The sequence below is a fragment of the Marmota monax genome, unplaced genomic scaffold (assembly GCF_021218885.2).
Source record: "Marmota monax isolate L192 unplaced genomic scaffold, Marmota_monax_Labrador192_F-V1.1 WCK01_AAM20220418_F8-fsc00014, whole genome shotgun sequence".
In the NCBI taxonomy this organism is placed as follows: Eukaryota; Metazoa; Chordata; class Mammalia; order Rodentia; family Sciuridae; genus Marmota; species Marmota monax.
Genome location: NW_026695222.1, coordinates 28299617 through 28316617, shown reverse-complemented (window position 1 = coordinate 28316617; position 17001 = coordinate 28299617). Strand labels below are relative to the sequence as shown.

At 45.5% G+C, this 17001-nt stretch overlaps 1 protein-coding gene across 1 annotated transcript in view; it reads left to right on the top strand.

The window, feature by feature from the left end:
- Window positions 1-14558, top strand: part of Dok5 (docking protein 5) — a 145573-nt gene extending 131015 nt beyond the window's left edge. Inside the window, exons 7-8 of the mRNA XM_046433906.2 lie at window positions 7826-7946; window positions 13824-14558. Of these exons, the coding sequence (XP_046289862.1) occupies window positions 7826-7946; window positions 13824-13888 (186 nt within the window). The 3' untranslated portion in view covers window positions 13889-14558. The remainder of the gene's footprint in view (window positions 1-7825; window positions 7947-13823) is intronic.
- Window positions 14559-17001: the final 2443 nt, after the last annotated feature.

Sequence of the window (17001 nt, the reverse complement as noted above, 5' to 3'; positions counted from 1 at the left end):
TTGCACTGTCTCATACCTGAGCTTTTGGGGGACACTTCACATCTAAACCTTAGCAATTCTCAAAGAATTACCCTTTTTCTTCTAAATGACTATAGATGAGTCCGTTGCACAATTACGTGAAGGTAAGACTTCTTTGTTTAACAATAAAAAAATGAAATTGCCAACTTATCTACTTTTTTGATAGAGCAACGTTTAAATGTAATTTTTGAGTCAATGGAAAAGTCCCTTTGATATGCAAATTAAAATTAAAATTTAAAAACTCATTTAAAAACCAGTCATTGGAATAGTTGTGGATAGAGTGGGTCCCCAAATGAAAATTGTGGTCAGCAGAAAAAAAATGCTCTAAAGGAGATTGGGTCAGGATTTAAATCTACTATCTCCTATGGTAAAAAAAAAAAAAATAGGAAGTGGAGCAAAGAAAGGGTGGTACAGCCCAAGGACAGATTGAGGTGGGGACATTGAAATGACATTGTGGAGATGGTAGTGGTTAGCAGTGTAGCATGTGTTCATAACCTAGAAAGAAGACAGTGCAACTGTATACTTGGGCATTACACATGCACATTTTAAAAAGACAAAGAAAACAGGCTAACATAATAAAGGGGCTTTTTTATCATCTTTGTTGGTGGGAGATACTGGATACAGGATTGATTTAAAGTTTACCTTAGATACTTTTTTGTATTATCTGAACATAAAAAAATAAGAATACTAAAAAAGAACACAAGTTATTACAAGTCTAATTAAACCCATAATAAGTATTGCAAAAACGTGGGCCCCTCTGCTCTCTCTGGTGCCTAGCAAAATATGTCCAGATCCAAAGCCTGAGATGTCTTTGAGGGAGCAGCCTCAATGCAGGGCCTCCTAGGGCCGAGGGCTCCTTGGCTCCCTCCTGTTCCTCCTCTTGGTGCCTGTAGTATGGGCTCAGCTTGAGTTTGTCACTGAAGGCCCAGGTGGTTAAATATGTTCTCCATGCATATTTTCTTACTTGAGCTCATATGTGGCTTTTTGTTGTCATTGCCTGAAAACTTTTTAAAGCTTCTGCCCTTAAGCCAGAAACACCGTCTGGTATCAGACATTTCAGTTTTAAAATAAATGTGAATGTTCCTATTATGACCTTGTTCAGAAACCCTTTCTAAAGAGAGTCTCACTATATGGGGTAATTATAAATATTGCTCACCTTCATAGAACCCCACAGTGAATCACATGTGGTCTAGGAATTAGCTGCCAAGTAGTTACTCTTTTTCTCCAGCTTTACTGACAAGCTATTCAGGACAGAGGACCGTTGCCTAACTAGCCTAGGGTCGTGCTGTTTTTTTCTGGCAGATTCTGGGCATTCACACAGATTGTCTGGTTTGCAAGGCTGGCCTCTTACGATGATGGGAAACTTTTCCTAGAATGGTTGGTCCAAAGGTGTTTGGACTTCCAAGTGTAGTCCCTTGGTAGTGAAGATCAGAGCTATCTGGGGATTCATAGAAATCCAAATTCTGTGTTCCCTCTGCAGAAACTCCAGGGGCAAAGCCAGGAATCTGCATTTTAACCATCCTTCCTGGATTGTTAAACAATACTTCTGCAGGCTAAAGGAAGATCCAGGGTGCAGAGAACATAGGTGGATTATGTTTACAGACACCGTTTTTGCAGGAGAGCAGATCAGCAGAAGTTTTATGAAGAACTGTTGAGGATGCAGCCTGGAAAATACTGGAATGTGGTGGCTGAGGGGACTGCTGAGCTTTGAGCAGAAGGACAGAAAGATAAGGAGATACAAGTCTCATCTGGAATTCTTTCTTGGGCTGGGTTATCCTTTCTGGCTCAGCCTTGCCCACAGTTTGTGTTTAAAATAGCCATAGACATTTGTTGATTATAAATATATCCTTTTTTGGGGGGGAGGGGTTACAGGGGATTGAAATCTGGGGCACTCTACCACTGAGCCACATCCCCAGCCCTATTTTTTATTTTATTTAGAGAGAGGGTCTCACTGAGGGTTTAGCGCCTCCCTTTTGCTGATGTTGGCTTTAAACTTGGGATCCTCCCGCCTCCGCCTCCTGAGCAGCTGGGATTACAGGCATGTGCCACTGTGCCTGGCTGTCAATATATTCTTTTTTAAAAAATATTTTAATTGTAGATGGACAGAATACATTTAGTTTATTTTTATATGGTGTTGAGGATCAAACCTAGTGCTTAACATGTGCTAGGCAGTGTTCTACCACTGAGCCACAACCCCACACAACCCCAACCCTCAGTATATTCTTAAACTGAGGAAATCGTCAGGATTGGAGGAGCATTGGAAGTTTCAGGGGTTGAGAAGATTATCCAGGAGTGGATGTGGCTTCAAACTCACAGCTGAATCTTACTGTCACAGCAGTGTCTCTGTGAAGTCCTATCAGGGCCCAGATTGAGAAGATGGAAGATTCCAGTATGGTTTGCATGTACCAGAGGCCCCACTTGAGTTACTTTCAGGAGCAGCCCAGGGAGGTTGGTGGGTCTGAGCAGGGTGGAATTGGGTCTTAAAGTCCTGATCTGCTGAATGGGCCCAGACAGTGTCACGAACACAGTGTACGGACTGGAAGCATCAATCCATCACAGACTGTCAGGCTGTCCACATTTGCCCACCACAGTGCTCTGTGCTAAGGCAGCTGGGTTGCAGAGAGGGACACTGTGGTGCTGTGCTGTGGTGAGGATGGTCTGCAGCTCTGCACTTCTGAAATAGGTGCACAGCACCCAGGCAGTGACAGCCAAATTGCATGAAGACGGAGGCTGTAGTGTGGCCTGCTGCTGGGGGGAAAGCTGATCCTTCCCCATTGAAAACCATCACAGTGGTCTGGTCACTAGAATTTTCTCTCCCAGCAAGGTCCATGTGATGTTCTCATTATGAGGACAGGCCCTGGACATTCGCCCTCTTCACTGTGAGTGTTGGGAAGTTTTTAAAAGGATCTGACTGCTGTCGACAATGATGATAAATGCCATGCTTCAGCTATTGTCACACAGGTCTTCGTTTAAATGTCACTTCCTCTGAGACTGCCTGACTGGAAGTATACCTGCTAGTTCACCGCATAGTGCTTTTAAAACAATGTACGTCACACATACAATCTGATTTTCTATCTTGGGTGACAGCTTCACTGAGATATAAACATGCCATATGTACCCTGCTATGCACATGGACCCTTTGAGGCTGCAAATTTAATAGTTTTAATATATTCGGGTTTGTGAAGCCATTGACACTATCTATTCCAGGACGTTTTCATCATCATCTTTAGCTGTTAGCTCCTAGACCGAAGCCACCCCCAATCTGCTTTCTTTTCCTAGGGAATGGCCTGTTCTGGACAAATCTTGCAAGTGGAATACTTCAATATGCAGTCTTTGTGACAGGCTTCTTTCACGTGATGCAATTATTTTAGGTTCACACAGGTACTGTGTGTCAAATTCCCTTTTTTTTATAACAATCTAATAATTTTTCTAAATTTGTTTTCAGTGTTATTATCTGTCTCTTAGTTTTATAAGGAAAGAGACTTATAGTACCAAAGAGCTGATATGGAGCAGCATTGAAATTGTGACAGGGGTCTCCTGGTCCATGGTCTCTTCTCTCCCCCGGCAGCATGGTGCTACCCAGTTGGTAGCCCAGACTGATTGGCAGCACCAGGACTCAGGCTGGGCTAGGAAGAGACCTACAGGCATCCGGTCTGTGTAGGGGAAAGCTCACTCTTGAAGGACAAGGGGCACTTGTTTGACTTCATGAAGCCTGTCTCTCCTCCCTGGTGGCACCTTGAGCTCATGCTGCTGATGGCACAGCTGAGCATGTAGAACTGAACTCTCCTGCTACTGGTCTGTCCTAAACAATTATACTTACACTCAAGCAGATCTTTCCTCAAGCGCTTCAGCTCACACTTGAATGACAAAGCAGAGAGCGAGGTGAAGTCCTTACTGTGTCTTCCACAGCCAGCCACAGACAACCATGCTGATTTAACCTGGACTTGAAGTTTCTGCATGAATTCAGCGTTGGGCTAAGAAGACATGTCATTTGTTGGGATGAGAACGGTTTCCTGCTACTTGGTTGGGCAAAGGCTGGGTTTCTGCATTCTTTCATCCATCCACCACACATTCATTTAGCCTCTGAAGGCCCGGGTCAGTGCTGAGCCCCAGAGATAAAAGCTGTTGATCTCAGCTCTCCTAGAGTTCCAGGTCTGCAGAAGGAGGTGGGCTAGTTTAGTGGCTGTCGCACAATGGAGAAATGATTGGAATAAGCACAGGGCTATGAGGTAGCTGCTGGGAGCACCTGATCCCCTTGTGGGAGGAGGAGGAGTCTGAGGGAACTATCTAGGGAGGTGATTGCTGAGTCTTGGTGAGAAGTGAAAAGAGGAGGGTGCTCTCAGGCTTCAGAGCCAAAGTGCCCCTTGGAGGTTGGAGCAGCTGAATGGCGTGGTGTAGGCCAGGGGAGGCACAGGAGTGGAGGGGTTGCTGGATCTGGGCTGTCTGACAGGAGATACTTGGTTTGTTGGCTGATTAACTCAAGAGACTGGCCTGTTTGCGCCCCAAATTCTTCCAACTCCAGTGTTTCATGAAACTGTTCGGTTGACCTTCAGAGGAAAGAAAATGGATGATTTATGATTTTTACCTTTTTTTAAAATACATTTTGAGAGCATGTGTTTGCTGGAATATGTGGGGCCGGAGTGTGGGGCAGTTGTCGTGTGTAGTTTGTTCCAGTGCAGCACCGTGTCTGTATCTGCATGGAGCTTAGCACAGTTGATGAATTGGGGAAAGATGTGCTGTAATGCTGAAGATGTGCTGATTCCTCGGGATCTTTTCCTGGGCAAGGGAAGCCCATATTAACATCCGTGCCACTGTCACCTTAATCTGGACAGGGAAATGCCCTCCATCAACTGCCTCCTGGACAGGGCCTTTCCAGCGGCAGCTGCTGAAGATGGGAAACTAACAAAGCATGCTCCATGGCCTGCACCATCTAGCCCACGTGCCCACAGTCCACAGCGCTCACCTTTTCAGACGAGGCCTCCCTCCTCCTCCACCACCCAGGCCTCCTTCAGCCAGTATTTTCAACCAACATCCCCTGCAGCCTCCCTGGGCTGTCCAAGCTATGCTCCAGAGGAACAGTGACTCTGGCTGTAAATGGTCTCACATTTTGAGTGGCCTTCCCATAGCCTGACTTCCCCCACAATTATGTGAATGAGAGATGTTTCAGGAATGTCATTGTCACATAGTGGCATAGAAACCCCTATATTTTTATGGTTCAGGGTAATTTTTATTATTTTTTAATTATGAAAGTATTATGCCTATTGTTAAAAAAAAAAAAAGCCAAACTATTTGAAAGCGTGTGTGTGTGTGTGTGTGTGTGTGTGTGTGTTTTTCTAAAGGAGGAAGGTCACGGTTCTTTCCAGATACTCCAGGTTGCCCTGTGTTGACTCTTCCTCAAATGGGTGCTGGATCGGTTTTTCACCCGTGATGACCATGAGTGCCGTTCATTCCCTCTTCGCTAGTTTGAGTGACGTGAGCATTCAGGAACACGGGGAACTTCCCTGCTAGACTGACACCAAGTGACACCCTGAGCCTTCTCAGGCTTAGAGAATTATTCAGAGATATTTGCAGTGTTGGAAGGGAAGGCTTTTCTTGTCATTTTTTCCTCTGAGGACAATTAAAATGCTCCTTTTATAAAATTAGATATTCTTTGAAAAGGTTGAGGGGGAACCAGGGAGTCAGGCTTTGCACTGTTCTCTATAAAACAGGGTGTGGGTGCCATCTCATTCTTGCTCTTAAGGAGGGTTTCTAAAAATACAGTCCCATCATGCAGGGACACCTAAATGGTTTTGCAGTAAGAAGTGAATAATTTGAAGTGACTGCTATTCCCCAAGTGTTAGCCTTATATTAAGAATGTTATTACATTAAATTTAATCTTTTTATATTTAGGAAATCAAATAGTCAGAATCTCTAAATTCAGTTCCTCCCCCCACCATATTTCTTAAAATCCATGTAAATGAGGTGGAACGTTACCAGATGTCACCAAAAAACTGTTGCTTCTTTTTTCTTTTTTTGGAGATTTTTACATATTCAGAAGGAGCTGCTGAACTTTTCTACTCGCTTAGTACTTAGCTTTTGTGCCTTTTGATTTAAGAGTGCATATTTAGGAAAGGGTATCCCATGAGACTGAGTGCGTTTCAGTTCTACTTAGGGACACATTTTGGTAATTGATATTAAGATGGGACCAGGAATATTGTCCAGCAAACTTACTATATGCAACACGTAGCAACAAAATCATCTTTTAAGTGATGATTATTATCTTTATTTGAGTTGAGTTTCCTTGACCCGGTGCGAGTCTCCAGAACATGAGCCTCGGGTCATCCTGGCTTTACAGGGTGGACATAACCCTCCATTGCTGAAAGCAGGTAGAGAGGGGCACTTTTCTTTGAAAACAAAACCTTAAATGGGCATTGATTGCTGCTGTGTCGCCTCTTCTTTCTCCCATGCCTGTCTGTGCTCAGCGAGGTGAAGCAGATGCACTGTACCCAGCTCTCCTATACCCCCTGGGAAGGTGTTTAGTGTCAATGCCCTTCACAGGAGCAGCTGCAATGGCATTGACCAGGTGTGACGGTTGGTCTGTGCTCATCGTGCTTCCTTCACGGGGAAAAATATGTGTGTTTCTCCTCAGTGTAAATCTTATGTCTCCAGGTAAAACAGTTGCCAACCATCATTGTGGACTGGCAATTCCCCAGGTCTTGACTGAGGGGCATTTAGGTTACCACTTGTTGCCACTGATTGAAAACCATGCCTTAGTGAACATCCCACACAAACCTGTGTGTCTGGGTGGGAATCTTTTTTTTAAGACCGAGGGCATCCAGGAAATCCAACTTTGTGAAAAAACCACTTCCTGTGCAGTGGCATGATTGACTGTGTCATGGCTTGTCTAGGACTGGGGATCTGGGGAGAGGGGACCCCAAGCTGCTTCCTATCCCATGCCCATTCTTCTCGTATGCCTGTCCCCATGACTGTCCCTTTTTTACCTATCCCACTAGGCCACCTTCTCTCAGACACCTCCCTCCCTGTGGGGTCACCTCCCCTGATGTGGTGTGGCCACTGGCTACTCCTGGAAGTCCATCCTCTCTTTTCTTCCCTTTCTGAACAGTGAACCAGCAGAGACAAGGAACCTGGTCAAGCGTGCAAGGTTTTTTCCTGATGCTAGAGGTTGGGCAGCCAGGTCAAGGCAGATTGAACTGAAAGGGAGTAAGGGCCACGTGGTAGGAGGTCTGGGATGGCCTCTGGCTCCATGGACCCGGGTCTCCCTGGGGTGTGGCTGTCTCCCTAGTGGTTTTCACTCACTCACTTTCTCCCATCATTGTTCCAAGACAGGCTGCACTCTGGCCCTTTCCTACCCATTCAGCACGAATTTCTGGCTCACCCACAATGGGCCAGGAAACCTCCCCACGCTTGGGAGGGAACAGTGGACAAAATGGACATAAACCATTGGCTCCCCTCTGCTGAGACTCTTATGTCTTCTCCATAAGAGTTCTCATTAATGCCTTGGAGGATTCCGTCTTGCTGGCCTGACATGGGTTATTGGCCTGGTCCTGGAATTGTGGCCAGCGCAGCCCACCAGGACGGAGCTGAATTGGAGGGAAGGTCCCCAGCAGAGCATCTCTGTTGCCAGCAGGGTGAAGGGCAGGTGCATCTGGGCAAGCAAGGACATAGCTGTCCACCACGGCCAGGGAAACCCCCGATCCACCGAGGGGCTGGCTCCATGGCCCACCGGCTCCTGGCTCTCCTGCTTCCTCCCATGGTCAGTCCTTTCGCCTTGGCACTGCTGACACACCGCTCTCTCCTCTGCCCACAGCTCCAGGTGAAGATGAGCGAGCGGGCCTCCTCTCTGAGCACCATGGTGCCCCTGCCGCGCAGCGCCTACTGGCAGCACATCACGCGGCAGCGCAGCACGGGCCAGCTCTACCGCCTGCAGGGTAAGCGGGGCGATGTGGGCGGACAGGCGGCAGCTTGGGGGGGGCCCAGCCAGGCACCCCTGGTGAGCCACACTAGGAGACCCGTTGGGGACGGCACCACCCATTGGGGCCTGGAGACGGGGATGGGGGGACTCGTCTTTCCGCGGTAGCTGTATCTCTCAGGCTCCTGGGCCCTTAGCCTCAGAGATCCTAGATCTCAAGTTGTGGGGTGTGGCTGAGCAGTCCTCCCTTTGAACCCATCCCACAGAGCCCGGCAAGGCTGGGGGCTAGGCTCTGAGAAATAAGACTGATGAAGGACAGCATTAGTGTTGGTCAGGAACTTACTAGAAATGCCAACTGTCAGCGCCCCCAGACCTGCTGAGTCAGGAGCTCTGAGCCCGGGCTCAGCCAGCTCTGCTTGAGCAAGCCCTCCAGGTGCTTCTCCTGAGTGCTGCAGACCCCTGGAGGAAGTCTGGAGGGAGCCATAGCTGCACGACTGGAGCAAATCCTAATGAGCTCTCTCCCAGAAAAGGGGCCTCTGAAGCCGGGTACAGACCCATGCATTGGGAGGACAACAGAACAATTAAACCTTCTACTTAAGCTTTTCTTTATCCTTCTAATTGTGATTTTTAAATTATATTTTGAAGTAAAAAGAACACTAAAAACTGGACAGCCTTTCCTCCCCCTGCCCTAGTTAACTCTTCCTCATCTCCAGTCTTGCTGCAAGTGCCCCTCTACTATCACTACTGTGCAGCCTCTGATTCTGATTATGGGCATCCTGAGATGGAGGTGATGCCCTCATCACAGTTTGCATTTCATGTTCCATCAAGTGATCACTTGGCTTATGCAGAGACACCCAGGAAGGCAGGAGGGTTGGTCTACTTTTATCCTTGCCATCATATCCCCTGGGCTTTGCATAGACCAGCCACACACACCCCCTGGCCCCCCATAGCATTTGCTGAAAGATGCTGTAATGTGAAGGAGGCAAAGAGGATATCTATATTTCTGACTTTAAAAGACTCCACACTCCGGTTACTAGCAGTGAGCATGCATGTAGAGGTGCAGAAGAAGTTGATCCTGAGTGGCTCAGTGATGGCTGAATTGATATGTAAATGACAAATAGGACCAATCTGCAGAGGGGGATTGGGTCCAATTATGGCAATTTCAGAAGGTTTTGTAAGATTCAATTTCCATCATCATAATTTTGTCATATACGTACCACTGAGACTATTACTTAAATTTTATTCTGTCTCTTCTTATTTAAATAATTTACATATTTTTAAAAAGTGTACTTTACACTGTTATAACCACTGGTTATGCTTTTCTAATAGGCAGTAAGATAAATAATAATTATTGACGTTTTAAGAGCTGTTCACAACCTATCTTAAATTATCCTGTTGGTCAAAGGGTGGTCAGTCACTTACGTGACAAGTAAATGAGAAAGTTTGTGTATGTTTGTATCTGTACCACCTCCCTTCCTTTTTTTCTCCTTCTCTACCTTTCCCCTTAAGAAATTAAATCAGGAGACATTAATGATGGTGGCCCTGTGTATCACGATGAAGACATAATTTTCTTATTTTGCTCATGTTTGTGGGTTTCAATTCCTGTGCCCAAGTCACCTACCCTTTTGGATTTCAAGTTGATGTTTCTTGACAGCTGGAGGCCAATATTTAGAAATCATACAGACCCTTACAGGAGAATTTTTTTTTGAGAAAAAAAGTAATGTCCTTTTCAAATTTAGTCCTCGAGTGCCACCTGCTGGTCTGTTTCTTACTCTGGTGGGGAGAGGTTCCCACCTGTGCCACATACATGAAGACATCTAATTTGCCTTCCTTTTCTCTCCCATTCCACTTTACAATTTTTAGATAAAAATTCTCTTCTGTGGTAGGCAGATACAAAAATCAATATATTAAGGACCTTTAGCATAGAAATTGGGAGAAATTTATGAGAGAGAAGCATTCGGCCAATTTTTGTTGAATTCCTTGTCCACAGGATTCTTTTAGAAATGCATTAGGTAAAACAGGAGTAGTTTTCCAAATGTGCTCTGTTCAGGGCTGACCCTGGGAGGCAGCTCCCCTCCCACTCACCAAAGAAAAGTACTGTGGTCGAATTTTGGGGGGAAATGCTAAATGTTAAATTATCCTCTTGGAAATTCTGAATACAAAAAGGTCTTTTCAAGCCTCTGAGATATCCTGCAAGTAGACAATCTGTTTAATTTTGTTTAAACTGAAGCTCTACAAATTTATTTGAACACAAAGTCTATTTTCATCTTTTTCCCCCCCTTTTAATCTAAACAACATGTTAGTATACTGCCTGTGAAGGGCTGAAATCCCAGATTCTCCCTTAGGAAGGCCAGCCCCAGATAGTGTCTCTTAAAAAGCTGTTCTTTCTGAGGAGCCATTGTGCATGGGGCTTTGGACAGGCACCTAAAACAGGTGATCTTATTTAGATCTCAAAACAGCTTCCTGGGAGAGTAATTGATTCTCACTTACTACCAAGAAACTGAGAATCTGAAGGGCTAACGATATGCCCAGGTTCACCTGTCTAGCAGGAGTTAAGGTTTAAGGTTTTTGCCTCTGTTCTTCAGTCCATCCACTCACCCACTTGTAGGGTAGAGGTTTAGTGGCATCTCCTTCATGCTGTGTACTGTGCTAGATGGCACATGTGGGCAGGGCTGCTAGCCAGGTGCATTGCTCCTCTCCTGAGCCTTCTAATCAAAGGAGAGTCACAGGCAACTTAAGCCAACATTCAGTTTCTGATATGATACATATAATAGTGATAAAGAAAAAAATTATGCTCTTTATAGAGAACATTCATAGAAAGGGAATCCAAGTTGTTGGTTTGCGGGGAGACAATGACAAGGCTTTCCGTTGGGTATCTATTGAAAGCCCAGCACTTATGCCAAGACCTTACGTGTAGAAGAGACAGCCAGGGAAAAGCCTTCTCCATGGAGAGAATAGTAAATGCAAAAGTCCTGAAGCAGAAATGAGCTGGGGAGTGTTCAAAAAGCAGAGGAGAAACAGTGTGGCGGGTGCCTAAAGGGCATGAGGAGACAGCTGGGGTGATGGCTGCTTGTGCTGAGAGGGGAAGCTCAGGAGGGTCCTGAGCATGGCTCTGTCAGCTTTATTTCCTAAGGTAAGGGATGGATAGAGAACAAAAGGACGCAGGAGAGCAGCCTGAGGCCACTGCACATAGGCAGGGAGTATCCAGCTGTAGCGCAGGGCTCCTTTCCCACACCCTCACCACCTTCTCCCACTCACCACCTAGGATCATTTCCCTTAGGCCACGACACTCCAGTGCCCCTGTAACTTCAGAACCCTTCCTCTGCAGTTGTCTTGGGAGACAGCATCACCTGTTTCAAAACTAAACCAAGAAGAAATAGGCATCTCTGTCATGTATCAGATAGGAAACCAAAGAGTGGCGCCACATGTGTGTCTCTCCAACGGCATCTTTCACGTGGCCGTATTTGCTTCTCTGGCATTGGCAAGGCATGACTGTCCTCTCCATTTCAGTGAATGAAGAGATGCAGACCTGTGGAGGTCAAGTACTTGCTCAAGTTCATGAGGCGCATGGGTCGAAGGTTGGCATTGGAACACTGGTGTTCCTAGTCCAGGGCTAATTTTCATGGCATGATCTTACTAGTGGGAGAAAATTCTGCCTGGATTGGAAGTCATGCACCCTGGGATCTCAATATCTCCAAAGCATTGGGTCTAGCCCAATTACATATTTATTTTGACGATGATAGATTTTTGGAGCAAGTGGCTGCTTTGCAGAAGTTAGTGCAGTTTTATGAATATGAATTCGAACACTCTCACGTATGTCTCTTAACTGTAGGATAGGACCTGAGCCCATGGGAAAGGGCGGCAGTAAGCCAAGCTCTCATAGGCACGTGCTGAGTCCAGGCAAGACAGAGAGTGGGATGGGGCAGGAGGGGGAGGCAGGCCCCTGGTGCTGCTGGCAAGGGCACAGGCTGCAGTCTGCAGCCCCCTGTAGTCGGTCCTGCTCTGTCTGGGTAGAATGCAGGGCCAATACTGCCTTCCAGTTTTCCAAGACAACCTGGAAATTGTCAGCTTCATGGGGGGTCTGCAGTCATTTAAATATTGGCAGCAGTTTCACTTTTGTGGGAGTCTGGGTCTGTGGAGGCTGGAGAAGTCCTGGGCCAGATGTGGCCTTCAGGCCAGTACCAGCTTGTGACCCTGTGTGACCTGCCAGTGTGGGCAGGGGAGGAGAGTCCATCAGTTCATCTCCTGTCCTCAAGCTAACCACAGCTTTCACACCAAGCCAGGAAGATTGTTAGCCATTATGCTGGAAGCTGTTAAGTGTTTTCCTTTTGACTTGCCCCCCAAGTGGATGCTGCCTGTTACTCTCTCCGCTAAAGGTGCAGCCAAGGGCTTTGCACTTGACCCAAGATGTGAATTTGGCATTGACACTCTTTGCTGGCTGCTCCCCCAGGACATTATCAAACTGGAATAGTTCACCCCTGCTTGTTGACTTCTAGTACTCTCTCCCATTAATATAGTGTGTGTGTGCGTGTGTGTGTGTGTGTGTTCTGGGAAGAGAATAGAATGTGTTCCAGATAGCAGTAAGTTCTGGTCACGTAGGGTGCTGTGAGGTGGGTCACTGTTAATGGGCACAGTGACTGTACGGCTGGCTACGTCATTTGCTCTTGGTTCAGATCTGAGGCTTGCTCATATCTGAACCTGTGGTTTCCTTTGTGTCTCCCTTTGTTTTGCTGTTGTGCTCAGAATCCCTTAAGTAGGACTTTAAAGCTCATGAAGTCCCTTGTGGTTTCTTTGATCCTGGTAGTCCTGCCTGTAGAACAAACCAGATGTTCCTCCTCATTCTAGAGAAGTGGAAAATGAGTCAGAGGTCCTGTCTTTCCCTGCCTACCTCATGCTTCTGGTGGGAAGATTGGAGCGTGCCCGTACTGAGGTCTGACAGCAGTCAGGGCTGTTTGTGATAACATAAAATAACAATGGAGGGCTTGAGGGCCACAGGCCACCATAAACCTGCTTTCTTGGTTCAGTGCTTAAACAACACTGCTTTGAGCGTGTAGATGGGCAGACGAGCTGCCTTGGCCCCAGCCCTGCCTCACTATGCCCTGTGCTTGCTGGCCTCCTGCGTTGGTTATCACACACCACGGCAGATTTTGCTCTTGAGAGCTCCCTCTAGCAGCCTGAATTCCTCTGGTTCTGGCAACCCCCTGCCAGCAGGTGGCAGGAGAGCATCTTGGTTTAGAACATCAGGGGCTCCTGTCTGCAGGGATTGGCAAACCAGGCCTGTGGTCCCATCCTGCCCACTGTTTTCCTCAATAAAGTTTTATTGGGACATGTCTGCTCATTCACTGCATATCAACAACGGCTGACTTTGTGCCACAGGCATCTGGACTTTTATAGAAAATGTTTGGCAACTGCTGTGTTATGTCACACAGGAGCTGATTTTTCTTGATTTTCTTGGCTTTGCTTGGTTTGGGACATACACTTGAAATAAAAAAAGGATAAATAGATTTTAAGACATTTCCTTTACATTTATAAGGAGATATAAGCAAAAGTTTAAGCAATATATTCTTATTTTTGCTTGGGTTTCCATGCAAATGTTTCCATAGTCCTGTGTTTGTCTTTTACCCCCACTGAACATCCTGGGCGTAGGGTTTGGTATAGATGAAAAAGAGGAAATTGACTTTTGATGGATGGAACGCAACCTGATGCAGAGGCTACATGCAAATATATGCTAATCATACAGTCTCATGACTTATTTGCATATCACAAGTGGCCCTAGGAAAGAATCCCATGTCATGAGTATGTTACTTATTTATATTAGAAATAGAAACTTGTTACTAATTTGTCCCTGGACTTTCTTGAAACCTAACTGTTGCTTTTCAATTGTTTTTTGGAAAAGATGTCTCCAGCCCTCTGAAGCTTCACCGGACAGAGACTTTTCCTGCCTACCGGTCTGAGCACTGACGGTAGCTGCAAAGAATTGTTAGCACACTTATGATGAGTGAGCCACAGATCCACGCAGGAGGCCACAGAATGGTGGCAAGGGAAGTCACAAGGAAGGAAAGAAGCCTGGTGTCCTGGCTCATTGTGTGGTCACGGGAAACTCTGCAATACAATACATTTTTTTTCCTTTTCCTTTTCTTTTCCTTTATTAAAAAAAAAAAAGTCTTAGCCTGATTGAACATGCTCTATAGATACCGACTTCCCCCTTCTTTACAGCTGGATGGAAAGAAGTCAATGCCACAAAGTGACTTTCTATCGTAGACACCTTGTCCCTTGCTCTTCTCTGCCTCTGTCTTTTTTGTGGATTTGTGTGATTTTCCTTCTGTTTCAATTGTATGGCAGTCAGTATCGACAATAAAATGGCTCTTAATTATTTGATATTTGTTTACACCCTACACCTCAGTTACTGATACTGTGGTTAACTACTGGAATCATATTTGATTGTATTACCCATTTGTCAAATCAGTGTTTGGACTCACCCTCCACCTGCTATGTTCAGAACTAGACTTCCAAGAACCCCTTTATTATTGTTTACAAGGTACAGTTTCTCTCCTTTCATCACCCTTTTTAAAGCCTTTATTTTGTTGGAGTACCTTCATAAAACATTTTAAAATAAAAAGATCATTCTTCACCCCTATGGTCTTTGGATTCTGGTAACACAATTTTCTCTGTATCCTCAGCATTTCCCATGCACCTGTGAAACAAAACAAAACAAAACAACAACAACAACAAAAACAACAACAAAACTTTCCTTATGGACTGTGAGCAAGGCCTCTGCATTGCCCTTGACATAAATTCAACCATTTATGCTTTTGTCCACTTACTCACTAAGCTGGTCTGTGCCGAGCATCTGTTAGTGCTCTGTGGGAGTCCAGAGGTGCAGAGATGCAAAGACCAGGGTCCTGGGACAAGGACTTTGATCCCAGAGGAGTAAATGCCAGGGAGAGAAAGTTGCAATTACAATGCACAGTGATAACTGCTCAATGGACCCCGTGGCAATGACTTCAACAGAGAAAGTCACTCTGTCCTCCACACTTTCTCACTGAGGAGGGGCCAGGTAGAATTGAGTCTGTGAGCACCTGAGATTACATTCTTGGAAGCTACATGAGCAAGCTGGGGTGCTTTGTGCATCTCATTGCTGCCCTGTTTCAGGAGTGTAGCCAGCTAAAATACAGGGTGCCCAATTATATGTGAAATTAGCATAAATGGTGCATATGGTTTATGTATACGTGTGTCCCCACTAGTACATGGGATGGGATTATATTCTTTAAACTTACTTGCCCTAAGCCTAACCCTCAGCCTTAGAACTGTGCCTTGACACATAGTTTGTGATTGACGAATAAATGTAGAATGAGTGGTCGAGGAATAAACTCATACTCTTGGGTAGAAACCATTCTTCATTGGAGGCAGATTCATATGGGTTGAATACTTTCTTCATGCCAGACTGGGCTAGGCCCTTCCACAGTATTATTTTCAACATAAGACAATTTCCTATAGTATTAGGGAAGCTTTCTTTTGCTAAGCCCTAAGAAGGAGCCATAAAAAGGTTCACAGTGATTTGTGTTCCTTCCAAAAAGTGCGTCATTTCCTGAAATGGAGTCAACAGTATCGGTTAGATCCCAGTAGATTTGGCCCTGCTAAATTCCAAGTTTTCTGAGCTCAAGGATCTGGATGTCTAGGATCTGAGTTAGCTGAGATTCCAAGGACATGGCTGCTTAGGATGTTGTTCTCAGGAGTTGGGAAACATTGAGGAAAGGAGGATTGGATTCAGCCAGCTGTTGATTAATGGATTAGGGCTGTATGCATGGTTCCTTGCCAGGGGCCTCACGGGATACCTTTGTGACTTCCTCCTGGGATCCCTTTAGCTTCCTTTCATATCATTTCTGTGTATCCCCCTCCTCCCAGGTGAATTCATTTTCATCTCTTAAAAATTGTTTGCCACGTGCGCTTGATGATTCCTTCACCGTTCATTTCTCTGTGTCTGTTGCTTCCTTTCTTTTTCTTTCTAAGACTGTCTCCTAAGACATTCTCTCTGATTCCCAGGGCCTTGGCAGCCAAAAGGGAGATTAAGTTGAAGCAGATAAAGGGAATGGAATTAAAGAAATAATTATAATTTTAATGAAGTCAAAATTGCTGAAGCAAGTCTCAGGCTAATGAGTGGGCAGAGAAATGTTGCTGCATGTAGTTAACTGCAAGCCAGGAGCTCTTTCTGGGCATTTAGGGGGGAAAAAAAACACGTAGAAAGAAGAGAGAGTTCTGTTAGTTTGTCTTAATTTTTTAATTTATCACTGAGCATAATTCTGAGTGTTTTAGTTGTATTTTCTTATTTCATTCCTGCAATGGCTCCATGAAGTAAGTATAGCTATTATCTTTTTTTTTTTATGGAAGTGGAGACTGAGCAGCAAAAAGTCTAAACGTCTTCATTCCTACACCCAAGACCTTCTGCTTGTGGAGGGTGAGGCTCACTTTTGAATCTAGGCAGTTGGGTTCCTGAGCCCACTCTGGAACCTCCTAAAAGAGGCTGTCTTCAGCAAGAGCAGGCTTTTTCCACAGAGGGTCTGTGTCAATGTTTTGGTCTTTGTACATTGTAGGGTCTCCCCTGCCTTGGAGGCAAAAGCAGCCACACAGGGTGCATAGGCAGGCAGGCGTGGCTGCTCTGGTAAAGCTTTATTCACAAACGGAAGTGGCAGGCTTGATTAATGCAGACTGTCGGTGTCACCCGCTGCACCTGCCCTAGATAATAAGACCCCTTAATACCACCTTTGATAAGTTGTGGATCTCCAAGCAGAAACATGGGAAATTAAGCACTTTAATATCTGTTCTTACGTTAGGGGAGTGGGGATGTGAAGTGGTTTTGATTTTTGACTTTCTGAATCTCTAACACAAGCAATGAGTGTGCAAGTGTCAGAAAGGGGCAGCTTTCTTTAGCTGCAGTGAACTTGCTCATGAGTTAAACCAAATTCCAAGGCACTCATGCCGGTGCTACCAAGACCCTGGAGTTTGCAGGCTGAACTACGGGATCCTTCGTACACAGTGCTGATATTTCAATTATGTGTGGGCCATGCGGCATTGGG